This window comes from Aspergillus sydowii (assembly GCF_001890705.1).
Source record: "Aspergillus sydowii CBS 593.65 unplaced genomic scaffold ASPSYscaffold_21, whole genome shotgun sequence".
In the NCBI taxonomy this organism is placed as follows: domain Eukaryota; kingdom Fungi; phylum Ascomycota; class Eurotiomycetes; order Eurotiales; family Aspergillaceae; genus Aspergillus; species Aspergillus sydowii.
Genome location: NW_024467879.1, coordinates 2,572 through 28,999, shown reverse-complemented (window position 1 = coordinate 28,999; position 26,428 = coordinate 2,572). Strand labels below are relative to the sequence as shown.

Genomic DNA, 26,428 nt, shown 5'->3' with positions numbered 1-26,428 from the left:
GTTCTCCAGGGCTTTCACCACCATCTTCCTGATATTACTGTTGAATCACCTGGGAGCAGCCCATCAAATTTCGATGTATTTGTATTTGTTCTCCAAGTATCTGTACATTACTGCTTTTCAAATTAGATTCCTGCCGTTTCGATTTTAAATCTGTAATCTTTTTTAACTTTATCTATTCGTGTTCACTCCATACTTTCTTTTGGCTTTTACAACAGCAACAATTTTAGTGGCATGGTATCTGGTCGACACTGACTTGCAAGATGGGCTCTCTGCCGCGCAAGACGGAAGTACGGGGACTACATTAGTGGTGTTAGGGCTGTGGGATTATCCTGGAGTTAACCCATATTCTGAATGGTACACTGGACGATTTGCAATATAGAATAAGTAACTGACATCTCTCCTTACATACTCCGACAGGGACTCCCGTGCCGCAAGGGTATCGTCTCAAAAGTATATGAGGTGGAGTCGAATGGCAAAGCCGGTCAGCTTGGAATATCTGAGTTGTAATGTGCCAATCCTTGTCTCTGAGGCTAAGTGATGATTCTCATGGGAACCTCAGTTGTTCAATGAATAACCTCAATTGGTTCCCTTCAAACTCGGGCGTACGGATATCCTATTGTTTGAACGGTTTGTTTAAACCAAGGAGAGAAATATAGTTCATTTGCAATTCCCAGGGAACCCTTTCTCTCCCTGTTAAATTTATCTCTTACGTCTAGGCCCACTCATCAACATGCAGGGATATGCAGAGCATGCGAACCACCAGTGGATGTAGTGGAAATATATATCAGCATTGTGGAAATCTTCAGGGAGCGAAATCTCGCCCATTGGTTCAACAAACTTTTCAAAACCGACATTATCGGAAGAGTTTTTGAGAATGCATATGTTACCATACATCATGGAGTGGACTAGATTAGCCTTTTCCAAGTTTAAACCAGCATGTTCTCACAGCACACGGCATCATTATTGGATTTCCGCGCTGGTTCCATATGCTTTGCATTATGTGTTACGCCTGACCCTGCCACCGCCCCACACGTGTTTAGTTGCAGGTATTTAACTTTATTAAAGTTTAACGTAGTTTCCACCTGAAGAATCCAAGCCCAGCCGGAGAGTCCTACTACCAGATTAAAAGTATTTATCCCTGCAGTAACCCAGATGCAAAGAAACTGCATTTAACATCCGTCAGGGTCACCGGCCTATTTCTCCATGACCAAATTAGACAGTCATGTACTCCACCCAGTCGGTGCCACTCAAGGTTTTCAAGCAGAGAGTGTTCCTGTCACAATGTTTCTGGCAGCCCTCCTCTCCGTTGCATTCTATAATGCGGCTGAGCTTACGATCCTCATATTCCTGACATTCCACCGTTACAATGGATTGCACTTCTGGTCTATTCTATTATCAACTGTGGCTGGAATCATACCTGCAACAACTGGTGCGCTGCTGGATTACTTTTCAATCGGGCTATTATGGCTTACACTCTGTTTGTCCACGATCGGCTTTTATTTCACGGTTCCAGAGCAATCTGTTGTCCTCTATTCAAGATTCGCCGATCCAGGATATAATGAGTATGGCTTTACCCACACGGTTACAACGGACAGAGGATTTTGGAATCCGCAACAGCTGGATGAGATGGACCTGAACTGTGTTGATGTTTCCAGATAATGGTATATTTGGTCATTACATGATGCGTTTTCTAGTAAACAGTGCACAGACCATACGATATCCATCTGACCTAACTACAGTAGTCTGTCGGCCATAGAAATCAACAATTGGTCCGCTCGGCTGTGGAATAATGGAATATATTATATAGGATAATCGGAATATACTGCCGAGGGCGGTGGGAGCCGGCAGTTTGTGTCTCCAAATTCCGGACCGCCACTGCCCCCGCAGCCTACCTGGAGCCAAAGCCAAGTGTGCTGTAGAGGCTACAGTCCGAGGTGCCTGCAAAAAGGATACCCGGCCCAGTGTTTACCTGTGCAGCCAGCCATTCCGTCATGTCTCAAGTGGAGCCTGCGCGAAAGCGGGTTTCACTAGCGTGCACTGTGTGCCGAAAGAAGCGAGTACGGGTAAGAGCACTAGATCGTCGCAGCTGCAACCTTACTAAATCCCGCTAGTGTGATGGTGAAAAGCCCGTTTGTGGTCGATGTGCCAGTGAAGGGGAGCAGTGTGAATATCGTCATCACGAAGAAAGACGCAAGTAAGTCCCGAATCTCGGGGGAGTCGAACGGCATCGCCATCTAACTGCTGGGCTCAGACCGCCGAGCAGACAGCAGGTGCAGGCATTACAAGCTCGGGTCGAGGCTTTGGAAGCCCAACTCCGCGAATACCAGAGGCGAGATAGAGAGTTCCAGAACGCTGGTTCTCAGTCTGTCAACAAGAGACATGCGCTACAGTCAGAACCGGACTGGCCTCCTCATCTCCAGGAGGCCAGTATCAAGGATGACCTGGCCGACTTGATGGGGGGGCTCAGTCTGGGAGAGGGCAATCAACTCCGTTATTTTGGGTCTCGCAGTCACCTGAGTCTGGTCGAGCAGCAGCTGGACACTCCCAAAGATCCTTTATCCATCCGCCCGGCAGTCTCAGATCGAGAGCACCCCGACATCTGGGGCACGCTTCTGCCCGATACCCAGGACAAGCTGCTGGCAGCCTTCTGGAGATGGCAAAATCAGTGGCAATACCTCATCCACAAGGAGAGTTTCACCAGGAGCCTCGCCAACCACGGAGAAGATGGATATTGCACTCCACTCCTGCTGTCTAGCGTGCTTGCTTTGGCATCCAGGTATGTTGACGTGCCTGAGACTCGTGTCGATGGCAATGATCCGAGGACCGCTGGAGATGCCTTTGCACGGCAAGCCAAAGCACTTCTCTTCCAAGAGATCGAGGCTCCTCGCGTGTCAACTGTGATTGCGGCGGCGCTTATCTCCCTCAAGGAAATGGCGGTAGACACAGAACCGGCAGGCTGGACCTATCTAGGTATGTTGGCGATATGAGATAGTGTTTCGTCCTTTTCCGAACTGACTTCGACCCCTCCCCCCTCCTCTAGGCATTGCCATACGCATGGCGTATAATCTTGGTTTACATATCGACCCCAGTCAGTGGGTTGACTCCGGTTCTTTGACTGCCGAGGAGGCAGAGCTACGGTCCATTGCGTGGTGGGGATGCTATATGATCGAAAAGTACGTGCAGCCGTCCACCCGAGACTTTATTTTCTTCTGGCCGGGAGACTGACCAACTCGCTAGATTATTCACCGTGGGAATTGGCCGACCGAGTATCATTGTCGATCGAGATGTCCAGGTTCCACTTCCGTCTATCTGTACAGCGGTCGATTATCAGCCATGGGATGACAACGGCGAGTTCTTCGCTGATCCCCAACCATTTCTATCCTATTCTACAACCACCTTCCATTATGCGTGTCGAATCCTTCAGATGGTTGTGCAGCCACTGGATGACATGTAAGTATATCCCACGTTGCAGAGCCAACACCCTATCTAACTCTGCCAGATATACCCCTAACAAGCGCACAGCCTGGCGCGAAAAGAAAAGCGTGATGACAAGGGTAAACGTCGAATTAACATCCTTTTACAATAATCTCCCCAGCATCCTTCGTCTTCCATCAGCGCCATCGAAGCAGCCTGTTCCGCCGCATATTTATTGCTTACAGTAAGTTGATGAGTCGGTTACTCTTGCACCTCTTTAACAATCGTCTTAGTATTCACTACCATACCTTAATCATCCTTCTTCATCGTCCGTTTATTAGTGCTCCAGACAGTTTCAACCCATTGGATGGCCTTTCAAATAAGGCCTTGATGTCTTACCATGAAACATGCACCAAATCGGCTGAGCAGGTCACTCATCTGCTCCGAGTTTATGCCAAGTTTTACACTCTGGTAAGTTCTATTTACTGTCGACCTCCCAACCTATTCCTCAATTAATGATGATAATTGAGCTGATCATCCCTTAGAGGAACATATCAATCTCAGTCGTCGACCCAGCCCGGACAGCCGCCATGATCCATCTTTTCAACATGACATCTCCCGATCAATTGATACAAGACAAGTCCAAACGACTCTTCATGGACACATTTTACTGCCTCCAGGAAATGAAGACAGCATGGGGGTGGGCGGAACGATCAGTCAGGACAATAATGTTGATCTCACGCAAATGGGGTATTAACGGACGATTACATGAGCTTTTCCCGGGTGGCGAAGGGCAATCACCGTGCTCTCCTGATCCACCGTCGGCCTTAAAAGATCTCGATCCGTATGGCTTCATGGAGTGGCAGGATTTGACTTCTGGGGCTGAGCAGGATACTATAAACCCCGGCTTGTTGGTCATGCCTCTTGGGGGTCAGCCTTGGCCGTTGGACTCTAATTTGGAGCATTGACTCCTTTGTACAATTACTTTTTTCATTTGAGTGTTAAGAGGAAAATAATAATAATATATGTATATATAACCTTTGGTGTTCGGTAACACTAGCTGCCTTTGCAGTCCAAGTAGATACCCACAAGAAAGCATAATCACTCTCCTGATTGACGGTCCCTATCTACATGTGTACTTAGGAGGGCGGCACCTCATACTTCTATCTCTGAAGATCGGCTTATATATTGCCAAACTGCATCTATCACTATTTCCATAGGCACCATAACTTTATACAAAACTGCACTCTAAAGGATCTAACTTTCAACAGACCTCATACAGGAAATCATAAATCTCAAGTCGGTATCCAAACTCCTGTTGCCGCCATTCCCGATAATGCAACATTTCTCTCGAGAAGTCGCTTTGTCAAGGAATCACATCAAGTTTAAGCCTTGGTCAAAGCGTTAGTATCCAAGAGAGCCTGGACAAAGGCGGTAATAGCGCGAATCGCAATAGTGGCAATCTTGTCACCATCACCGGCATTGGGGTCGAAGGAGCAGACAGTGAGCGACTGCGGGCTCGTGTCCAAACGGGGAACCATGTCGACACAGGCGATCAGCTCCTCCTCCATCATACCACCAGGCGAAGGGTAGTCGTTAACCTTGCCGTAAGACTCATCCAGAACATCCAGATCAAGGTGAACCAGTGCGGGGCCGTAAGAGCGGGCAGAAAGTTCTTGCTTCATTTGGGCGACAAAGTCAACCTTGACGTCGGAGCGGCCCCAGATAGAGGTCATGCCGGCGTCGATGACACGCTGGCGCTGCACGGCGGACTGGTCACGCAGACCACAGTAGAGGAAGCGGCGGTATGTCCGGGGCGAGTAGCCGGGGACCGTGTTCATGAGGGTCTTCCAGCTCTCTCCGCGGAGCATGGAGAGCCCCATGGCGTCGAAATACCCGTTCTCGTTGACATCAGGCGAGTCCAAGTCATCATGGGCGTCGAAGTAAACAAAGCCGAGATCCCTGATCGGTAGGCCACAGGCGGCGGCAGCGGTGGCCAAGCAATTCCCGGACAGAATGAGGGGGAAGCTGTTGGAGGCCACAGCTTGGGAAACCGCCGTGGAAATGCGACGTAGGAGCTCGAAGCTGCGACCAATTTCACCCTCAAAGCTGTCGACGCGGGGGATCTCGTTGAAGTTGATGGTCACGCCCAGCTTCTCGAGGGCCTTGACAATGCCCAGCGAGCGAATCCGGTGCGGGCCGTTACCAACGCGGTGGTCGCGGATTCCCACGTGGTAGGGAGAGAAGATGATGGTGATCGAGGTAGCAGGCATTTTACAGAGCAGAGAGTGAAGAGTGTAGTATGAGGAAAAGAAAGAAAAGACTCGGCACTTGAATCGCCCAGGTTTTAATTTCTACTGAGGTAATCGCATTGATATCACTCACTGATCCACTCGGATGCTGGCCTGTATTGTCGTATTTGAATTACCGTTTCTCCACGCATGACGGGCAACTCGGACAATGAGGCCTGGGGGTTTCCAAGCGAGTTTGCTTCACTCGCTTATCTTTTAGTTATGTTCCTCTTCTTTGATCTTGCGACTTCGAGGTGACCATTCAATCTCAAAATGCGCACCGAAATTCCACACTTGAGCCACAAGGCCATGGTGTATGACCAGCCCGGAAAGGTCTCGGTCAGGCAAGTCACCGTTGGAACCCCAGAGCCCACGTTTGGGCAGGTTCTCCTTCAATTGTGAGACCCCGCGGTGAGCGACATGCGCGGAAATGCTGACTTCTACAGAACCCATAGCGGCGTCTGCCATTCAGATCATGGGCTTATGATCAACGCGGTACGTCGACCGATCTCCCCGTGAAGATATTTGATACCTGATACCCTGTTTAGTGGGAGCGATACCCCAAACCGATGATGGTGAATCAGATTGGCGGTCATGAGGGAGTGGGACGCGTGGTGCGACTAGGACCCGGCTTGGAAAACGGTCCTGTGAAGATTGGCGACCGTGAGAACTACTTGCATATTTCAATATCCTGAGGCGACAGCGGCTGACCTGGATGTGGTTTCTAGGAGTTGGGGTCAAGTTCGTGCACAAGGCATGCCGCGTCTGCAAGGCATGTCTAATAGGAGCCGAAAGCTGCTGCACGACGATGCAGATCTCAGGCTATTACACCCCTGGGACCTTCCAGGAATACTGCGTGGCTCCTGCAGATTATGTGACCCCCATTCCTGACGAAGTTCCTTCACATTTGGCGGCCCCATTGCTCTGCGCAGGGCTATGTGCTCTCAGCTCGCTCCGGAAATCGCGCGCCGTTCCCGGGGATTGGATCGTGGTGCTGGGTGCTGGCGGCGGAGTGGGCCATCTAGCATGTCAGATTGCATCGCGGTCTCTGGGATTGCGCGTCGTCGGAGTAGATGTCCCGGCTAAGGAAGAGCTGGTGCGCAGCTGCGGCGCCGAGTCGTTTATTAGCCTTGAGCAGAGTGACCGAGTCAGCATGGCCTTGAATCTCACAGGCGGGCTGGGCGCGGCGGCTGTGCTTGTGTGTACCGGAGAGGACAGTGCATTTGCAGAGGGTCTTGACATGCTTCGATTTAACGGTGTGGCAGTGGTCGTTGGCGTTCAAGAGGGCAGAGAACGCCCCATCGCCAACGCCTCACCCAACGTGTTTCTGTTCAAGCAGCTGAGCATTATCGGATCTTCTGTGGGTAGCTATAGAGAGTCTGTCGAGGTTATGGATTTGGCGCGGCGAGGCATCGTCAAGGCCCACGTCACCGTAGAGCCCATGTCGAATTTGCAGAGTGTTTTTGAGCGCATGGAAGCTGGCAAACTAACGGGCAAAGTGGTGTTGAGCATTTAGATATAGCATGCGAGAATATATATCTTATCAACTTACCTACACAAGTTTGTTTCCCTATATGCACCTCTCTGTTGAGCTCAAGGAACTATGGGAAAGGGTCTAGATTGACCAATGATATCACATGAGAGATGAAAGGATTAGATACAGCTGATAGAGCCGAAAAGGCAGTGCAGATAGACTAACTCGCTCAGGATGAGATGCAGATAATTCCGCGTAACTTTCAACTGCCGGGCTGTGTAAACATACCGGATACTGTAAATTACCAGATGCAACAAGCCCTGCCTCGGTGGGGACTGGAGGCGACAGACCCACCCGGAATAGCATTACCCAGAGCTCCCGAGATTCCCATACGCTGACCTGTGGGTAGGCCATAGTTTCAGTCACCGTGCGGAGAATCTTGCAAGGAACCGATTGTGACTAAAAATCCTTGCTGAGCCTCAATCTCCCCCTTGAAACGAAGTTGGCAAGTTGGAGCGCGTGCCCCTGTCTTACCCCAAAGTCCCCAACCCCAAGTCTCTGTGTCCTTTATCTCTCCGCAGCTCCACAATTATCACTTCGGTGACTTACCCACGAGGAAGACGATTGCAGAGAACGAACGTGATAAGAATAGACTAACCATATACGGTTTGGCCCCGCTAATCGCCGGAGACACGACAGGATCAACTGGCCGTAAAACTCCACTCGCAGCTTATCAAGCTCTATGTCGAAGATTATCTTCGATGTGAAAAATCATTTTGCTGACATGACTGATATTTACTGACCCTGACAAATATAATAAAAAAAGGAAATACAATAAAAAGGGAGAGCCGTGCAAAACTAATATAAAACCACTTGGAGGACACGACCCAATCAAACAATCTTTTCTAGATCGGTGTTTCCAGGCTTGAAATCACTAGAAGAGGAGTGCTGCAAGTCCTCCGAACCAACGAGGTATCCCGGTCGCGCCGCAACCTTGTCCCCAAATGCCTGTCCAATCTCCTCGAGCGTTGCGCCTTTGGTCTCGGGGAAAAACTTCCAGACAAAGGGCACACCGGCCAGAGGAACAAGGAAAAAGACAAAATAGTACTTCCACCCAGCGTTTGCAAAGGCAGTCGGAGCTGCTTGTGTATACATCAAAGTGGCACATGCCTGGGCGAAAACCGACAGCCCGGTTCCCATGGCGCGGATATGAGTTGGGAAGATTTCGACACAGTAGACGTAGCAGGTGGCATCGAGGCATAGGCCGTAGACGGTGACGTAGAGGAATAGGAAAAAGACGCCAAACCCGTTGCCGACTTTGTTGGAGGTGCCGGAGAATTTGGCAACCATGGCCATTTCACAGATGATGGCAACTGAGCAGCCGCATAGGCCGCCGATCAACAGGCGAGTTCGGCCCACCTTGTCCATGATGAGCGACGCGCAGTAGTTCATGAATGCGGCCCAGGTTAGGTAGCACGCGTAGAGAAGCAAAGGGAGCGATTCGTACAGGCCCAGGCCATTGTAGAGCATGACCTGGTAGTTATTGACTACGAGAACACCGGTCGACTGGCAGAGGAACTGCGTGAGACAGCCGAAGAGGACTCGTTTCCGGTATGAAGGCACCGTCAGAAGTGGGAAGCGGCCTGTTTGCTCGTACATTTGCCGGTCGAGGGCGATTTGCTGGGTCATTTGGATCAACTCCTTCCGGGCCATGAGACCTCTGCCGTCGTCGGGGTGGAGCTTCTCTAGGATGGCAAGGGCTTCACTCTCACGGCCGCGCTCGGCGAGCCAGCGCGGGGACTCTGGAATCCATGGCGTACCAATCAAGAGGAGAAGAGGAGAAATGGCTTGGGCGGACAGTTCAAAGCGCCATTGGAAGGCAGGGTTGGGTGAGAAGTAGCAGCCGTAGCCGGTCCAAGCGGCAAGGGCCTGTTAAGACAAGTACAGATTAGTATCTTGTATACACTGGGGGAAGGGTGTCCGTGACTTACATGCCCCGTTACGATGAGCAGGCCGTGGCTGCTCACCATTTGGCCACGCACGTCGGCAGGGGCGATCTCGCACTGGTAAAGGGGCACGAGGGCCAACATCAGGCCGACGCCAACTCCATTGAAAAAGCGGCCGACAAGGAACATGGCGATATGAACTGAGCCCCCTTGAACAGCGCTGGAAACGATGCACAGCACGCATGTCCACTGGATTGTCTTCATCCGGCCCAGCCGGTCCGCCAGGAAGGTCGTCAGGAGAGCACCGACTGCACAGCCTGCCGCAAAGAGAGCAGAGGTGGCACCCGTAATGGAGGTACTCCTTGACGAGTCCGAATTCAGCTCGAAATAGCTGAGAAAGGATTCCAACCCGAGTACGGAGCCTATCACTGCAAGACTGAAACCATAGGTGACCGAGCCTGGCAAGGTATAGCATCAGTTTCAACTACCATTTGATGATATACGGTGATGAGAGAAGCATACCCAAGGCCACAAAAAGAACAACTAAGTGATTGTAGAGATTCATGGTCGCGTCAAGGGAAGGGGCCATAACACGAGTAGGTTGTCACCAAGCCAGATGCTGTGCGAGCATATATATTATATCCTCTCCAAGAATCAAGCCCAGAACTCTAATCAGCAACCCCAGAAAAGCTCCATCGCCTACTATGCTTTGCTGAGACGCGTACGTATGTCGGACCTAACAGATTGGTAGATACGCCTCAAACCATGATGACAACACAATATTGGGCCGAATGCGCGATATATCGGTATCCATACGATAACGGCCTGACATCTGCAGTCGTTTGTCTTCCATGTGGGCCGGTCGACGAGGTAAGACAAATCAACGGTCTGGAATTATGGGGAATTCTGGGTTCCCCCGAGCGGAAGGGCATTACCCGGTGGCAAGCCAACCCACATATGTTCCTGTTAAAGTGACCCCGGAAGTGCTCCGCCCCCGTATCCGCTCGGGAGACTGACTGGGGGCACTGACTGGGGAATTGGGGAAGNAACAAAGACCCCAGTTGGGCCTTGACGACAACAAGTCATGCTCAACCCTCTTTCCCCAAACTTACCAGATGCTCATCTGCGGGGGAATTCATGTTTTCGATGGAACTAGACATCCTAGTCAATGCAGGTGGAAGTACCAAATAACTCCATGGTGACCGGGCTAGGAGATAGGTCATGAAAGACCATTGGCATCAGTAACAAGGTTAGCTTTTTCAATGTCTTGACAATGTTCACCGCCGGGGCTAGACACCCAAGAGGACAAATCATTGTTTATATTGTCTCATGTTAAGCTTTCTTAATTCTGCTTGTCCACTCGCACGTAAGAATGCCGAATCGTATTGACACAGATAAGGTCGGTATCTGCCGGATAAAGCCATTGTTCTAGGTCCAGGTGATTATTTTGCCTTAAACCAATGGACCCAGTAAATATTTGATCGCCGGCCAATCTCTCCGGCAATTTAATCAGAATATACGGGCTGGAATTATTGATGCCAGCCTACATGCAGCCTTGGAAGTCAGTGAATGCATTCATAGGATTACCGCAGCCGAAACAGGTCTATAGGCAGTGGCTTCTTTATATATCAATGATAAGACTATCCGACTTGTCTCCGGTAGCCCAAAGAACATCGATGGATTTTTCTCGGCCGTGCAGCCCCCTTCAGCAAGGCGTGATGTTTGAAATCCATATGACGCAGTGAACAAGGCTCACAAAGCTACAGTGTAGAGTTATTCTCTTATCCCATAAATAGGCCCTGTGTATCCCGGATGCCCCAAAGAAATCGGTTATTAAGTTATGTTGGACTATGGGGAAAGTCGATGTTATACGAGAAATAGTTAGACAGATAGTAGAGAAGCCACGGACCTTTGTTAATTTACTATACAATTCACATATCATTGTTTATTCTAGCGCCAAGGCGCTTTCAAAGGAATCTTGTGAAAAGATAGGAGGCCCCCTACGTGGAGCTTTCGATCGTCATGGTACAGGTCTTGGAAACGAGGTACTCGGCAACAGCGACATCCTTGCCAGACTCCTTGCCATACCCAGACAGCTTCATTCCGCCAAACGGTGACTCGGCAGCCGAAGAGTTACCAGTGTTTAGCCCAATCATACCAGCCTCGAGTCGCTCTAGCATGCGCCAGGAGACATCAAGATTCTTAGTGAAAACGTAGCTGGCCAGGCCCATATCAGTATCATTAGCAAGTTTAATAACCTCATCTTCTGTCCTGAACTTGTAGACAGCGGCAATCGGAGCAAAGCTTTCCTCTTGTGTAATATCCATCGTCGTATCCATGTCGCGCAAGATAGTGGGCTCGAAGAAATATCCTTTGCCAAAGGCGTCGCCGGAAGGCGCGTTGCCTCCAAGGACAATCTTCGCACCGCGTTGGACAGCATTGTTGACTAGACGACGAGCCTTATCCACGCCACGGGGTGTTGTCAAGGGGCCCATAGTAGTTAACATTTGACAACCATGGCCGACTTGGATTGATTGCGCATGCTTGGCCATCTTGGCAAGGATTTCCTCGTAGATACCCTCCTGCACGTAGATACGGTTGGCCGTGACGCATGCCTGGCCGGCGTGTCGCCATTTGAGGCTGTTCAATTGTTCGAGGGCTTGCTCTTGGTTGGCGTCATTAAAGATAATGAATGGACAGTTGCCCCCCAGCTCCAGCGACAACTTCTTCAGTCCCACGGCGCAGTGGCTGGCAATGATGCTGCCAATGTTTGTGGATCCGGTGAAGGAGACCTTGCGCACCAAGGGGTGTTTGCAGAGAGCCTCTGACAAGGTGGGGGTGTTCTTGTTTGATGTTACCACAACGTTGAAGACGCCTTTACCAAATCCTGCCTCCCGGGCCAGATAGGCCAAAGTCAGTGTTGTTAAAGGCGTTTCGGGAGAGGGTTTGGCGATTATGGTGCACCCGGCGGCAAGGGCAGCTCCAACCTTGCGAAGAATCATACTGTTTGTGTCCACATTAGCTATGTTCGCGTCGCGTGCTGGGATAGGAGTCGAACTCACGCGATAGGGAAGTTCCAAGGGACTAAAGCAGCGCAAACCCCAATGGGCTGCTTGATAATCATAACTCGACGGTTGTTTGCAGAGGGAACGCTGACGTCGCCGCGAATGCGCTCCGCCTCTCCAGCAAACCACCAAGTAAAGCCAGTGGCATAATCGATTTCACCATAGGCCTCAGAGAGCGGCTTGCCCGTCTCATACGTCAAGATGGTCGCAATGTCATCACGGTTATCTCTGATTAATTGGTGCCACTTTAGTAGTAACTGAGCGCGAGTTCTGGGGTTGACAGTGTGATATGAATCAAAGGCCCTCTGGGAGGACTGAACGATGCCATCAATGTCCTCTGCTCCCAGGTCCGTACAGGTCGCAAAGGCCTTCCCGGTTCCAGGGTCTGACAATTCCAGTTAGCCCAATTCCTTGAGAGAAGGGAGAGAAGGCTGACCTTCGACCTCAAAACTTGCCCCGGAATTGGCCTCGATCCATTCGCCGTGGCAATACGCACGGGTATGGAAAAGCGCAGTATTCTTGAGCTAAAATCCCAGACACATTAGCCGAGACACAAGCATCTCCACGGGATCACTCACGGTAAATGGCAAAGTCATTGTGTGTACGATGTCCGAACTGATTTATCCGTAACCCGGGCCTATATATTTATAAGTGGACTCCAATGTTGGAACTGGATTGCCGAAGCTTCGCGACGCAGTTTCCCCGACAGAAGGGGAAATCATGGACGGCGCCAAGTCTTTCCCCGATTGGGGAAATATGTGCCTGTTGGGGAAAGGCAAAATCAGTATCGGGGAAGGTAGGCTGATGTACTATAATATCAGCCCCTGGGCTCGGCATCCTTCCAGCATCATCTTCCCTGTGCAATTCCACAATGGCCGAATCTGAACTAAAGTCTCTTCACCAGAACCTCTTTGACGAGGGTCTGAAGGTCCGTCGCGCCGTCGTTGGCGACACCTACGTGGAACGCTCGCTGGCGAACGGATCCAGCGAATTTGCCCGCCCCGGTCAAGAGCTCGTCACCGAGTGGTGCTGGGGCCATATTTGGACCCGACCGGGTTTGGAGCGGAAGCAGTGCAGTCTGCTCAGGAAGGTATTTCCGTCCAAGGAGGAAACAAGAGCTAACTGTTTCAGACTTGGGCATGTTGATTGCCCTCAAGGCCTGGCCTGAGCTGGCTGTCCACACCCGCGGCGCCCTCAACAACGGTCTGACACCGAAAGAGGTCAGTGAGGCTGTGCTCCAGGCTACTATCTGCTGCGGGGCTCCTGCTGGAATCGAGGCTACCAAGATCACGGAGAAGACCATCAAGGAAATGATCGAGAACGGCGAGTACAAGGCGTCATGATTGGATGTCATTTATGCGAGTTAAATATGTGAATATGGCTAGAAAGCAGAACGGAGTTATATGATACTCTCAATTTACCGAATGAAACGAGCATCCGATAAAGTAGTATTTCCTAGATTCTATGCGGATCCCCGCGATCTGGCTCTGTGAGGGGAAAATTCAGGTTGCCGGATGAGGGCTGATCTAGAGAGGACTATCAGAATAAGGAAATAACGTGAATCCCAGGGTCAATTGTAGTTTGTGTCTGTTGCACGGTTATTTTATCTTGCTCAGCATTCTTGCCCGTAACAACCTCTTACTCGCTTCGGCATCATGGTGACCATCTAAGTCCATGCTCTACGAGCGGGTTCTTTAACAACTCCGGAAAAGCAGTTCATTCAGCCTCTAGAGGGCATTGTTTGGAGAAAGACCTTCCCCCCACTATTCTTCTTCATCCAACACCAACCTGCGTCGACGCGCAAAACCAGCCGTTTGGTCTTTGATCTGGGGATTCGCCGAAAGGCCGACCTTTATGATAAAATGTAATGGAACCTCCCCTACTCAAGGTCAAAGCCGTCATAGCGTCGGCGGTGATCTTGAACGGGATGCGAACCTGGCATGCTGTCTGCTGATCACCATTAATTCTGAAAATTTTTCGCCCATTCCTCGTCTCCGCCTAGGTAACGGAAGACCACGCGAGAATCCCTGTCGAAGCAGTTCGGATCGTTGGTGGCAGCCTCATAAGTTTGCAAGCCATGCTGGCCCAAGGCGAGCTTGGCTTCAACCGTGTCGGCCAAGTTGACAGCCAAGGAGAAATCTTTCTTCATCAATTGAACCTTGAAACCGCCCTCGTAGTTCTTACTTGAGGGAGCGTCCGGGACGACGCCCGGGCAGGGATTGAAGGTATCACAGATGGCATTTTGCGCAGTTCCCGCCGCGAACACATTCGACAGAACCCTGGGGTCAAGACCGGCCCGGATGCCCATATTCAGGGATTCTGAGCTGGCGATCGCAATGGGACCGGAGAGATAGTTATTGCACAGCTTGGCAGCAATGCCAAGGGACGGTCCACCGCAGGCAATAATTTTCTTGCCCATCAATTGCAAGACCTCCGTCAACGTGCCCAGCAAGGGATCATCCTGCTTGCATCCCAAGAAGAAAGCAATCGTTCCCCTGGCCGCACCGACAGTCCCGCCACTAACAGGGGCATCATAGAATGACGCGGCTGGATGGTAATCGGCGACGTGCTGCTTAACCAAAAGACTGGTCGCGATATCAATCGTCGAGCAATCAACAAGAACCCGATCTTTCAGATCAATGGTCGTGATACCAGTCTTTTTGTCCAGATATACAGACTTGACGTGAGCTCCTTCCGGGACCATCGAGAAAATTAATTCCTGTCATTATCAGCCGATCGGCTCTTTACCGTTCCTTTGGTGCCAGCGTACCGATTTTCCGGCCACATCCTTAGGAGACGTGCAGCCGATGATCCGGCCGGGATAGTTCTTCTCCAATTCCTCCACTGGGCCCTTGGCTACGTCGAAAACAAATACCTGGGCTTTTGCGGGCAGCTTGATGGCGAGTTGTTCGGCCATGTGTTTGCCCATCGCGCCGAGCCCGACGAATCCCACTTGATTGTACTTCGATGCCATAGTGGATGTAGTGAATGTGGTAGGGAATAATATTGAACGTGTTCCGCTGTTGCGACTGCTCACTTGGTGCTCGATATTTGTATGGTGCGGATTCCCCTGTTGGAACCCCCCCCCAAACATGCTATCCACAGGAAGCGGTCCGTTTTGAGGAGGTCGAGGTGGCTAAACCTTCGATATCGCACAGGGTGTCGTAGATGGGACCCATTTGATTGGGGAGAATTGGGGGATTTGGGGGTTGGGGGACTTGGGGTGATCCGATACGACCGCGTTGGGGAAATGGCGTTTTCTCCACTTGTAGAATCTTTAGCTAAGGTCTCACGGTTTGGTGGCCGGATTTGATAGTGGTTTAGTTGTGAATCATACAAGACTTATTTTCAAAGGCAAATGAATGAAGAATGATGGAGGTAAGTCTTCGGCATTGATACAATGTAACATCTCTCTTAATTTCCCCCCGAAACAGCAATGTGATCAATAGCCTCCAGCAAATGAGGTACAAAGATACCCGGGTTTTCTGTGGCGGGGAAGTGACCCAGATCAGGCATGCGCTTGAACTTGGCTCCGGGAATCTTCGCGGCCGTCTCCTCCGACATCTCAGGCGTGTTGCTCCAGTCATATTCTCCAGTCAGGAAGAAGATAGGGCATTTCTTCGTGTTGATCTTCTCAACACGGCCACGGCCATCCCACCCGTTGAAGTAGAAATCTAAATCGCCGTGGTAGACACCGTAGGACTGGGCACTGTATGTGTGCCAAAGCAGCTTTCGGTTCTCGGCCGGGGCAGTCGGGCACATCATCTAGTTCAGGGTTAAGCGAGTTCGTCGAATCTGGAGCGGGAATCATACTCCGTAGACCCATTCCGGGTTAAAGGTTGCGCTGTTGATTATGGGAGACTTGTCGTACCACTCACGGTGCATCTCCACGCGTTCACATCTATGGATACGTTAGATAGTGCTCACAAGCCCGAAAGATAATACATACCCCTGCAGCGGAATGGAGCCCTTGATTCCAACCTCTTCAGCGCGGATTGCAGCAGCAATACATGCCTGACCGGCCATCGACGCGCCACAAAGAATAGGCTGCATAAGTTTGAGCGCCTTGACGACACCGGCAACACACTCGAGATAAGCGTCTTCACTGTTGAAGTGTCCACCCAGCGGGTAAGCAGGGCTGGGGAAGCTGCGGCCGTGCGAAGGCAGATCAAAAGCCACCATGGTGCATCGAGCGCGCATGCGAGGATCATTCATGACACCATGGTACTGCCGACTGTCGGAGCCCGCGGTGTGAAGAAAGACGATTTCCTGCGGGCCCGTCCCACTCTGCTCATAGAAGACCTTGCAGCGTCCCCAGTCCTTGGTCTGAACATAGGCGTACCGGCCAACGAGGAAGTCCTCCTCTGGCTCAGCCTGGGAATACGCATCGTTCGGACCGCAATAGACATCGTGCAGGACATCCAGCATGGACCGCCAGACGTGGGCGTATTTGGCGAACATTAGCTTATCGCCTAGCACTTCCACGCCTTCCTGTCGGATGTTCTGTCCGTACAGGGCCCAGAAGCTCTGGTATGGCATCGCGGGGTTTTTCTGGAACATTGCTTCCCACTGGGTCGGCAGGGCTGCCAGAGAGAAGAGACCGTCTCTGGAGGGGCTCACGCGCCCACTTCCGCATCCTTGCTTGAATGTCAAGACTATGGAATTGTCGCTGCCCACTGAGTTGATGCTGAAGGAAATAGGTTCGGCGATATGCTCGGAATTGGTGAAGGCGAGGAATTGTGCGTCGTGGCTGATCACCTCGTTGAATTTAGCCACGACGCCGCCCAATTGACTGGGGAGATTGTGCCAGGGATGTTCGAACATATTTTTATTTTATTTTATTTTATTCTCTGAGGGGTGGAACAGGTGAAAGTCTTCCAGGTGAGATCGAAAAGGAGAATGTGCCCGGCAGGAAGAAATCGATTGCCGTACCTATATAGCTATGTTGGGTAAATCTCACAGAGCGGAACGTAGGGAACTGGCAGAGAGTGGGCCTTTCTTTTACACTATTAGTAAATATACAAACTTTCAACCAGGATAGCATGGAAGCGTTCCGCGGCATCATGGATATTTGGCTCGTAGCAAGGGGAATCGTCGAGGGAGCGGGGCAAAGGCGTTGGAGAAGTTGGGGGTAACTATGGGGCGAATATCTTACCCCATCCACGGTCAATCCAAGATTGGATCAATGAGTGGGAATTCGTGAAGTATGTATTGCCCTGACCGCACCGGTTAAGCATCATCCAGCTATGCCAGAGCTTCGGTGTTCATCGAATATTGATTCTTACCCGTGGTGATGCAATGGTTCCCAGTTCATGTGTCAAAGTTAGTCCGCCTAGCATCGGGTCAACGTTTACATGGTTTAGCTATGTGTCGGTTTTGATCATGGTCACTCCCGTTCATACATCGAGTAAGCAGAATATCTGGAGTTACTGGTGTCTACCTCGGTCGCCAAATTGTAGGATGTAGACCTGGCCACGTGACTGCCTCATGTTGGGGTCGTCCTTTGGTATAGGCACCTATTTTGATGGTGTACGCTAAAGTAATGTGATGTACTCTGTCTTTCTAGGCAATGGATATTCGTTTATGTCCTAGTCAGACGTGCCAGCCATCTTGGTTTACCCTGGAAGCAAGTAGGAAGCGTTTCTGATCTGTTACGAACAATATATATTTCAACCCTAGGGCATCAGGCCAAGCACGGATGAAAGCTACTACGGGGCCGGCCCAAGTTGAACCTTCGGTTTACAATATGTCGAAAAGAAACGAAAAGAAACCGCAGTTCTTAATTTCAACAGAGTTATAGGCATCTACGAAACGGAGTAAGATTGAGTAGCTTGTTTTGTTAATCCTTAGTCTATAGATAAGGACTCTCGCATAACTAATAGTTATTCATTCTGTTGCCTCGCTTATTAATATGCTGCACTTCGATGTTTTAGGTGTATTCTCGGCCCTAATTTTGTGACAGAACACCGAGCCTGCAGTATGATCTGTTATTTACGCAACAAAGGTGTCTCTAATGTGCGTTCCCAGAACGACATTCCTGGTTCTGTTGGTCTCGGTAAATGGTGGGTTCCGGTGTTACAACGCGAAATTCCCAAATAACTCGAGAGCTTGATCTGCATTCGATATTGCTACTATGGACTATCTCTCAAGCCAGATCGCAGATGAGCTCTATATCTGAACAAGCTCTCCCCTAAAATATTGATAAATTGCCACTGTGAGTTAAGTTTGAAGAACCGTGACCATATTTCCAGGACCGCAAGGCCAAGTTCCCCCGGACTCCGCCTCGAGGGCCAGCTTTCTCCATACAGATCCATGGAATCAAACGCTTCGTCGACAACTAATGATGTCCAGCGGAGAATATGGCTTTCGTTTGCTGTTTCCCAATAAAAGAGTCAGCGGAATATTTCAGATCCCTGGCAGGTTCAGAGCAAGGCTTAGGGAAACTTTTTTTGGCTTACCACTTAATTTTGTATCCCCAGCAACGTCCAAAGCGATCAGCCACTTGCTCAGGAGGATGACACACTCAAAACTTGATAATGCGTGGCGTACGCTCCAAAAGAACGCTTGACTACGAGCGATGTAGTCTATTCCGAGGCGGACTGGAATGCTGAACGAGTGAATAGCATATATAAGAGCTGGGATCATGTGCCTACTACGTGTGGCTGGTGGTGACTGTGCGAGAGCAGCGGCAATACATGACGGATCCCGAGTTTCCAGCTTGCGGAATGGGCCCAAATCTAGGTTTAAACGCACGTATGCTAAGCAGAGCATCGAGCTTGGGGTAAATGGGATTGGCCCGTTTTCATTGGTTGGGTCAAGGCTATATTCGGGGCTTGCTGCCATATTGAGGTCCAGGATCGCAAAGCCCGCCTGGAAATGCAGACGAATAAGGGGTTAGTTAACACGACTTATCCCAGACTGGGCGAAAGCAGCAGGCATTGTGGCTTACTTAAGACGGGTCAGCTCGTCCTCTGGGTGATTACGCGGTTGGTCACCGAGGTCGAGAGCAAGTTTTCGAATGATATGAATACGCTGGATCAACCCATGTAGTAAGTAATAGTTTCCCAAGGGAGATGGTACCGGGCTAAGGACGGAGGCAGAGTCGTGCAAGGGTTGTGACAGAGCGTCATGGTAAACAAGCTGTTCCTGACCAAAGACCCCGTATGCTGTCAACCAGTCTGCGGCATTGGGAGCGTTCCATAGCTTAGTATGACATGGGAGGCGTAGTTTAACCTCATGGTTGCGGATAGGCGGATAGTTGTTCTATGCGATGCTATATATGTCAATAAAGCCAAAAGCTGCTAGCTTGGCTCGGCGGGTTGATTCCTGCTCTACCCAGCGGAGCCAGTCCATACTTTCGGGTGGCAAAGGCATGTTAGGTTCGTCTAAACCCGAGCGACGAAGAGTCTCAATCAGTAAGTTCCGAAGGTGGAGTGCCTCTCGAAGCATGGCCGTTTCCTGCCACGTTGCAAATCCCATGAGAATAAGCAAGCAGCGTATTATCTCAAGCTCCTCGAATGCGGTCGTTGAGGAGCCGCCATTACTAGCCGTGCAGACCCCTGGCCTCTGTATATCGTAGGCTTGCAGCCTACTTGTTACAATAATCTTAGAAGCCTGAAAGAATTTAGCCGCGTTCTGATATTCAAAGCGATATTGTGCACCAGCTGCCATAATTGCCAGAATAAGTTCTGGGGAATGGTTGGTGAGCTGAAAAGTTGGTAAATGGAAGAAAAGCATGTGTGTATGGAATCCCTGGAAAAAAGGACACTAGGTAGCGAGATACAGTATGCCGGGAGGGCAATGAGAAGTTAGGAATACCACTTCGGGAACCCTCCAGCAATGCCATGATATGTGCCCGCTGGTTTTCGTTGACGCGGAAGGGCAAGGACTGCTCGTGGCGCGGGTTCGAAGCTGCTCTAAACATTATTCAACTACCCCTGGTATATAAGTGAAGGACATACCCAGTTCGTTGAAGGCGTGTAGACATTCCTCGTTTGGGGGAACCGATGGCAGCCATGCCTGGAATGGCGAGTCATCTGGGGCGGCTTCTTCTGCGGCAGTATCTGCTTCGCCATAACCAACCAGGCGTGCACCACCATCCTCGGGGACAACACTGGAAATATCTACACCGGCAGGAGCCCATTCCGCTGGCAAACCGATGAGATCCAAAAAAGTAGCAAATTCATCAAAAGGATGCACTTCTTCCGACATTTGCAATTCGCCTGGAAGAGGTTAGACAACGGTCTACACTGCGTAGGTCTCTCAATAACTGACGGGTCTCAGGAATATCAGGCTGCAGATTCAGTGCGTCTGGTTCCATGTGAACTACGGAGAATGAATTCGCGACAGGGTGGTCTGCAGAAGATGACGCAGCATGCCTTTGGAGCTGTGGTGCAGGGGCTGTGACGGGAGTTTCCGTACAGTCATGACCCAGAGGCTGTGATGGCACATAGAATACGAATGGGTCTCGTGTTATAGACGCGGTGGTTTCTCTAGAAGATTTTTTGTCACCACTACGCCTTTGCCTTGCTGGCGCGGTACACTATGGCTCCGACGCCTGTGTATGGGCTAATCTCGCATGGCGTGTGAGAAGATCACGCCGGCTGAAGTCTGCCCCGCAGCCGCATTTGAACGGCTGTTCTTTGGTATCTGGCAAGATATTCAGTTAAGACGGTTTGATCATAACAAAGGTCAGGTCCTGTAAAGAAGCAGGAGTAGCCTCACGTGTACGTAGATGACGTTCCAGATGTTCTTTTCGCCTGAATGTACGATGGCAGTGCATGCAAGTCCCCTGCCTTACCGCTGCTTGGTGGCCTGGAGGTGTAGAGAGCATGGGGCCGACTTCCAGGGTGGTGGCCATTTTTCCTAGGTGGAAATCTGGAGAAGTGAGAGGTCAGTGAGGTTGCCTCGAGGGCTCCCATGTTGGGGTAGATTTCCTATTCGGGAACACCCGAATACCTACCCACATTCCCCCCTTCTTTTTGCCCGCAGATTGGAGTAAAAGATATAAGTCAATACGTGGTGTATAGTATAGTTTAACACCACCGCTCCGTCCGCGAGGGTATTCTTGTTTTACCTTGGTCGTGAATTGTCTAGAAGTAGATTATCTCCATCGTATCTCGATATATCTAATCTTACCGCGCCAACCTTGAGTCCGCTAGACATGGCGTCCACACTCTTCCACCCCCTCCGCATCGGCACGGTGGAGTTACAGCACCGAGTTGTTATGGCGCCACTTACCCGACTTCGCGCTGATAGCCAACATGTCCAACCTCCCATCGCTACCACGTATTACGAACAACGTGCTTCTGTCCCAGGCACCTTAAACATTTCTGAGGCCACCCAGATCTCTGCCGCCCAAGGTGGAGTCTCACGGCCCCGGAATATGGTCGGAAGCTCAAATCCAGGGTTGGAAGAACATCACCGACGCAATTCACGCCAAGGGCAGTTATGCGTTCTGCCAGTTAATCGCCCTCGGCCGGGCAGCCGACCTCGCAACATTGAAACAGGAGGGGAATTATGAGCTCCTGGCTCCAAGCACCATCCCGATAGATCCCACCAGACCTGAAAACACACCGAAAGAGTTGAGCCAGGAGCAGATTACGGACATTGTTCAGAACTTCGCCGCTGCTGCGAAGAATGCCATTCGGGCTGGATTCGATGGCGTTGAAATCCACGATGCCAATGGATATCTCGTTGACCAGTTTCTGCAAGATGTCACAAACCGGCGCTCTGATCAATGGGGTGGTAGCGTTTCTAACCGTTCTAGATTCGCCATTGAAGTAGTCAAGGCTGTGGTCGATGCTGTTGGGTCTGAAAAGGTCGGATTTCGCATCAGTCCTTGGAATATCTTGCAGGGAATGAAGATGTTGAACCCTATTCCTCAGTTCACATATCTTGTGGAACAGTTGAAGGAACTAAAACTTGCGTACCTTACCAGGTGACTTCGCTGGTATGTTTTCCGCAGTTCAGGATTTCTCGCAGACATTATAATCAACCATTCCAATTGATGAATTCATCTGCCCCTTTCAACAGGGACCAATCTGTTAGATACCGATTCGGGCAATTTGGGAAGTTAAAAACGCAATCAAGGGTTAATGTTCTCCAGTGTGAATAGAGAACGAAATTTCGAAGCAAACAGAGAATTCACTTTCATCTCGCGTATAGATGCGGAGCGTCCAGCTTCCACGTTGCTGTAATACTCTAGAAGGGAAAATGTAGCGACGGTCAGAGCGTGTGCTAATTTTCTTACAGCGCCACTAGGCGGAGGAGCCTAACACTAGTATCCGATGGGGAATAGAGCACGCCAGCTAACCCTCATACAAAAGCTACCCGGCGCTAGGCCTAAATAGGACTAATATACTGTATTCCCTAATGATTTCTGCTCTGTTCCCTAAAACACTTCTTTCTTTAACCTGAGAGCCTGGAATCATTACCAGGGGGTGGTTAACTAATATACTAGCTCTTAAATTATATCCTAACCCAGCAGCAGCTGTTCTACTTTAATAGTATGGTTAGAATCTATTAACCCTAATATATTACTATACCTGCGTGTGCTGCTGCAGTACCGGGTTATTCTTTATACCACCTATAGTTACTGCTACATTCTTAATAACCTGGACTAACACCTGCAGCGGGAATACTAAGTTAGAAACTATATATAGAGATAGATTAAGTAGTTTATACAGCTTACTTAGGTAGCTATATCTAGTACTAGTGTAGTATAACCAGTAGATAGTATTAGTAAGATTTATAGGTTGCTGACCGTGCACGGGTTCCTCTACTACTACTAGAACTGTGACTATCAGTCTACTAACACAGACCAGATCTGCAAGTACTATAACTAGATATATTAGTGGCAGGCCCTCTATTATAGAGCTATACTGTGGTATAAGGCCTTCCTGCAGACCCTCTTTAACTAGTACTAGAATATCTAGTATTTTATAGTAGTACTTGCTGACCAGATCTATACTAGTAATAGCTTACTATAATATATATATTTATATACTAATATACCTGATAATATACTATACCTTATATTACTATCTTCTACCTTAAGTGATTCTTCTTCTATACTAATCTACACCAGTATATTTAACTATATTCTTGACTAATTTTATTAATCTCAGGCCCAGCCCCTTCACCTATAGATTAACCAAGTCTAGTATATATCTGATACTAGTCTATAGATAAATTACACCGGTATTAGATTATATATTCAAGATCTAGATCTCTATAAGTTAGGCCTGAGCTGGGAACTGCCTAAACCAGACTGCAAGCTTATTCTATATATTATCTATTAGAGTACTAACTAGGTACTAGTAATAATAATATCTATACTAGTATATAACCAGAACCTAAAATCCTGATACCTCAGCTATTATAATACCCGCCTGCTAAATATATTCTACTAGGGAGATATATTCTAATATCCTCTTTATAAGTTATAGAACTGATAGTTATAGAAGAAATATATTAATACCTAGAAGTAACTTATCTACTACTAGAAGCAGGTTATAGAATAGGGTCACCTGCAGGAAAGACTCTTCTAATCTAGTACTATATAACTTAAGATATAGATCTAAGTAACTGAGACTGCTAGAGAACTTATAGAGAAGGGGACTTAGATATAGAGTATTTTACCTGCAGGTGAAAAACCCCTCTAGAAGTAGCTTAATAAGACTATTCTCTAGTTTAGCCTTACTATTATCTAGTACCTGGTCCCATGCTGTAAGTTTAACTTAGTCCTTATCTTATATACTATAGTGCGGTATTAGAGTGCTAGATAAGAGTAGTAGATAATACTTAGAAACTATATTTTAATCCTCTTCTAGCTAATCTATAACTACTAGATCCTTATCCTTGCGCAGGTCTTTATAGAGATAGAAAATAATATTATAGCTGATATTAATATATAGATTATTAAGTTCTAGAATTAGTGGCTTCTTAATAATACTGACAGGCTGGTAGCTAAACTATTAGAGAACTAACTATTAAGATTCTTTATTAGCTAATAAGAGATACTACCTGTGTAACTTTACTAGTATAAAGATAGAGAAATCTTAGTATAGGTAGAAGTTATTTTCTATCTAATAGATCTTTATATAATAATCTTTTAAAGCCTGGAGTAAGCCTAGAAGATCTTTATAGAAAAGCTCTGCCTTAATAGATAGTCTAGCCTGTCTAAAAATATTCTCATGCTTAACCTATCTCTACTAGTTAATAACTAGAATACTAAGTTGCCTGGATAATCCTTTCTTACTAACTCCCAGAACAGCAGCTACCTGGAACCCCTGTAACTGTGGCTAATTACTGTCACGGAACACCGTCGGGACACTCCCGAATGGGTATCAGGGGCACCCTGCAAAGATCTAATTCATATGACCTCATGACTCTCGATCCTATGACTTCATTATTACTGTATCTACTATTCTAATTATCTTATTATCTTGCGAGTCCCCAGTAATTGGGAAGAGCAAGGATTAGTCGATGTCAATTCATGATTCCTAGTCGATCCGTCACCCTTTCGAGACAGATTCCCTACCTGACCATTACCTATTTCTCCTACCCTTGACAATTCTAATCCTTCACCTATTGGTTACCTAGGGAAATCATGCCTCCGTTATCAAATAATGGGCAGAGACGTTCGCCATCAGACGGACATTCGCCTTCATCAGGCACCCAACGACGGGTGGACGAAACAGATATCCAACAACAATTAGAAGAAGCAGATAATGAACGACGAAATTTAGAAAAACTGAGAGATGTTAAAGCCAAAATTGCCGACCTCCAAAAGGAAAACGAGCGTCTCGACAGTATTACAGGAGGGAAACGTAAACGTATCGAAGTATCGCCTCCACCCGAGCGGCGAAGCAAAATTGAAATGACCAACATTAAAAAATTTCATTTGAATTTCAAAGTACAAGATCGATTAGAGTGGTTAGCAGATGTTAAACGAGATTTTGAAGGAGCGCCCTGGAATTATCGACATGATACTCAGAAGATCCTCCATGCTCTTAGTTTAATGGAGCCTATCTGTCGTCAACGATGGGACCGACACTTCGCCGAAAAGATATTGGAAGTATCCCGTTCCGAGGTTGAAACCTGGGAACATTTCGAAGAATGGACAATTACTCTAATCAAAAATTCATTGACAATTCAGGCCGATGCAATGGTAGCTTTAAATGCTGCACGACAACGTCCCGGTCAGGATCCAAGAGATTTCCATGCCTATTTGGACTCGTTAGAACAGAACTTCGAACGAGCACCTGAAGAGGAACGAGCACCTGAAGAGGAACGAGCATATCACTTCCATGCTAAATTAAGGTTCGAATTAAGGACCAAGATAGAGGAACACCTGATCAACCTCCCAAAAACAAGAGACCAAATGGTCTTGGTAGCAACCCAATTCTGGAATAAAATGGAAGCAGCGAAACGGCACATAAATCGTCCCGAACGCCCAAGACGATCAACCCGTTTCCGCAAGACATCCCATCGAGAATACCAAAGAACATCAACAGAGGAGAAACCAAAGGGATATTTACCGAAACAAGGCCGATCCTCAAAATTTCATTGCTATATCTGCGACTCGCCAGAACATCTTGCAGACCGATGTCCAAATAAGAAATCTAATTCGAGTCGACCTAAGGACGATTGTATAAGACATTCACGAGTNAAGGTGCAATCGACCCAGGCCGACGAGGACCCGTCGACAATCACTACAGAAGAATACCAGACATCCAGTGATGAAAAGCCACAGGATCTATCGGGAAACGACACCGATCCGAGGTAAAACCCCCCACTTCGGATCCGTGGCCTAAAGTGGGTATAGCAGAACGATTTCATACTTCCATCCAAATTTGTCCTTTAACCAGCAATAAATCAATATATGATTGCGAAGCCGACCTGGATACCTGTGCAGAACTCGACATTGTTAGTTATGCATTGGCAAGGAAACTACGATTACAACAATGCAAACTCACCTACCCCATCATAAGGGCAATAGGTGAATTACAAACCCCTACTTTCGGTGTCTATTCGGTACCGATTCGAGCCACGGATTCTCGTGGAACTACACGATCTTTCAACCGACCTTGTGTTGCTATAAATCGGGATTTATCCCCTAAGAACAGCCCTGTCTTATTGTCAATGACTACTATGCAACAGCATCAAATTCGTCTTGATGCTCCAACACGACGATGGTGGTATCAATCTCAGGACATGAAACTGCTCAACGGA

At 48.8% G+C, this 26,428-nt stretch overlaps 12 protein-coding genes across 12 annotated transcripts; 6 read left to right on the top strand and 6 right to left on the bottom strand.

Annotated features, from left to right (window-relative positions):
* Positions 1-1,203: 1,203 nt before the first annotated feature.
* Positions 1,204-1,659, top strand: ASPSYDRAFT_1169726 (uncharacterized protein; the record flags this gene model as incomplete). The annotated part of the gene is made up of 1 exon (XM_040840227.1): positions 1,204-1,659. One exon carries the CDS (start codon positions 1,204-1,206, stop codon positions 1,657-1,659), a length of 456 nt encoding a protein of 151 aa, XP_040696148.1.
* A 244-nt stretch (positions 1,660-1,903) lies between these two features.
* ASPSYDRAFT_51985 (uncharacterized protein) lies at positions 1,904-4,425 on the top strand. The gene is made up of 8 exons (XM_040848406.1): positions 1,904-2,063; positions 2,112-2,194; positions 2,252-2,970; positions 3,041-3,173; positions 3,238-3,450; positions 3,500-3,658; positions 3,708-3,885; positions 3,960-4,425. The coding sequence occupies exons 1-8, from the start codon at positions 1,992-1,994 to the stop codon at positions 4,380-4,382; spliced, it is 1,980 nt and encodes a 659-aa protein (XP_040696147.1). The 5' UTR covers positions 1,904-1,991; the 3' UTR covers positions 4,383-4,425.
* Positions 4,426-4,461: 36 nt separating this feature from the next.
* ASPSYDRAFT_51983 (arginase family protein) lies at positions 4,462-5,741 on the bottom strand. The gene has a single exon (XM_040848405.1). It carries the CDS (start codon positions 5,685-5,687, stop codon positions 4,800-4,802), a length of 888 nt encoding a protein of 295 aa, XP_040696146.1. The 5' UTR covers positions 5,688-5,741; the 3' UTR covers positions 4,462-4,799.
* Positions 5,742-5,978: 237 nt separating this feature from the next.
* Positions 5,979-7,221, top strand: ASPSYDRAFT_137854 (zinc-dependent alcohol dehydrogenase; the record flags this gene model as incomplete). The annotated part of the gene is made up of 4 exons (XM_040840807.1): positions 5,979-6,103; positions 6,152-6,200; positions 6,254-6,368; positions 6,434-7,221. The coding sequence occupies 4 exons, from the start codon at positions 5,979-5,981 to the stop codon at positions 7,219-7,221; spliced, it is 1,077 nt and encodes a 358-aa protein (XP_040696145.1).
* An 849-nt stretch (positions 7,222-8,070) lies between these two features.
* On the bottom strand, positions 8,071-9,714 carry ASPSYDRAFT_164838 (uncharacterized protein; the record flags this gene model as incomplete). The annotated part of the gene is made up of 3 exons (XM_040843289.1): positions 8,071-9,108; positions 9,171-9,583; positions 9,648-9,714. The coding sequence occupies 3 exons, from the start codon at positions 9,712-9,714 to the stop codon at positions 8,071-8,073; spliced, it is 1,518 nt and encodes a 505-aa protein (XP_040696144.1).
* Positions 9,715-11,125: 1,411 nt separating this feature from the next.
* On the bottom strand, positions 11,126-12,786 carry ASPSYDRAFT_137853 (NAD-dependent succinate-semialdehyde dehydrogenase; the record flags this gene model as incomplete). Its single annotated transcript, XM_040840806.1, has 4 exons — positions 11,126-12,128; positions 12,188-12,575; positions 12,627-12,714; positions 12,769-12,786. The coding sequence occupies 4 exons, from the start codon at positions 12,784-12,786 to the stop codon at positions 11,126-11,128; spliced, it is 1,497 nt and encodes a 498-aa protein (XP_040696143.1).
* A 275-nt stretch (positions 12,787-13,061) lies between these two features.
* ASPSYDRAFT_95656 (uncharacterized protein) lies at positions 13,062-13,533 on the top strand (the record flags this gene model as incomplete). The annotated part of the gene is made up of 2 exons (XM_040853144.1): positions 13,062-13,266; positions 13,322-13,533. The coding sequence occupies 2 exons, from the start codon at positions 13,062-13,064 to the stop codon at positions 13,531-13,533; spliced, it is 417 nt and encodes a 138-aa protein (XP_040696142.1).
* A 617-nt stretch (positions 13,534-14,150) lies between these two features.
* ASPSYDRAFT_164869 (uncharacterized protein) lies at positions 14,151-15,164 on the bottom strand (the record flags this gene model as incomplete). Its single annotated transcript, XM_040843292.1, has 2 exons — positions 14,151-14,909; positions 14,961-15,164. 2 exons carry the CDS (start codon positions 15,162-15,164, stop codon positions 14,151-14,153), a joined length of 963 nt encoding a protein of 320 aa, XP_040696141.1.
* A 341-nt stretch (positions 15,165-15,505) lies between these two features.
* ASPSYDRAFT_706632 (alpha/beta fold hydrolase) lies at positions 15,506-17,355 on the bottom strand. The gene is made up of 4 exons (XM_040850524.1): positions 17,346-17,355; positions 16,140-17,188; positions 16,004-16,091; positions 15,506-15,955 (listed from the first exon to the last, which is right to left on the bottom strand). The coding sequence occupies exons 2-4, from the start codon at positions 17,012-17,014 to the stop codon at positions 15,605-15,607; spliced, it is 1,314 nt and encodes a 437-aa protein (XP_040696140.1). The 5' UTR covers positions 17,015-17,188; positions 17,346-17,355; the 3' UTR covers positions 15,506-15,604.
* A 966-nt stretch (positions 17,356-18,321) lies between these two features.
* Positions 18,322-21,023, bottom strand: ASPSYDRAFT_62858 (uncharacterized protein; the record flags this gene model as incomplete). The annotated part of the gene is made up of 9 exons (XM_040850183.1): positions 18,322-18,563; positions 18,649-19,010; positions 19,140-19,453; positions 19,526-19,897; positions 19,959-20,101; positions 20,152-20,412; positions 20,465-20,715; positions 20,746-20,839; positions 20,915-21,023. The coding sequence occupies 9 exons, from the start codon at positions 21,021-21,023 to the stop codon at positions 18,322-18,324; spliced, it is 2,148 nt and encodes a 715-aa protein (XP_040696139.1).
* A 330-nt stretch (positions 21,024-21,353) lies between these two features.
* Positions 21,354-22,386, top strand: ASPSYDRAFT_1169703 (uncharacterized protein; the record flags this gene model as incomplete). The annotated part of the gene is made up of 2 exons (XM_040840226.1): positions 21,354-21,478; positions 21,537-22,386. 2 exons carry the CDS (start codon positions 21,354-21,356, stop codon positions 22,132-22,134), a joined length of 723 nt encoding a protein of 240 aa, XP_040696138.1. The 3' UTR covers positions 22,135-22,386.
* A 2,283-nt stretch (positions 22,387-24,669) lies between these two features.
* Positions 24,670-26,210, top strand: ASPSYDRAFT_706584 (uncharacterized protein). Its single transcript, XM_040850523.1, has 2 exons — positions 24,670-26,011; positions 26,112-26,210. Exon 1 carries the CDS (start codon positions 24,804-24,806, stop codon positions 25,980-25,982), a length of 1,179 nt encoding a protein of 392 aa, XP_040696137.1. The 5' UTR covers positions 24,670-24,803; the 3' UTR covers positions 25,983-26,011; positions 26,112-26,210.
* The last annotated feature ends 218 nt before the right edge of the window (positions 26,211-26,428 follow it).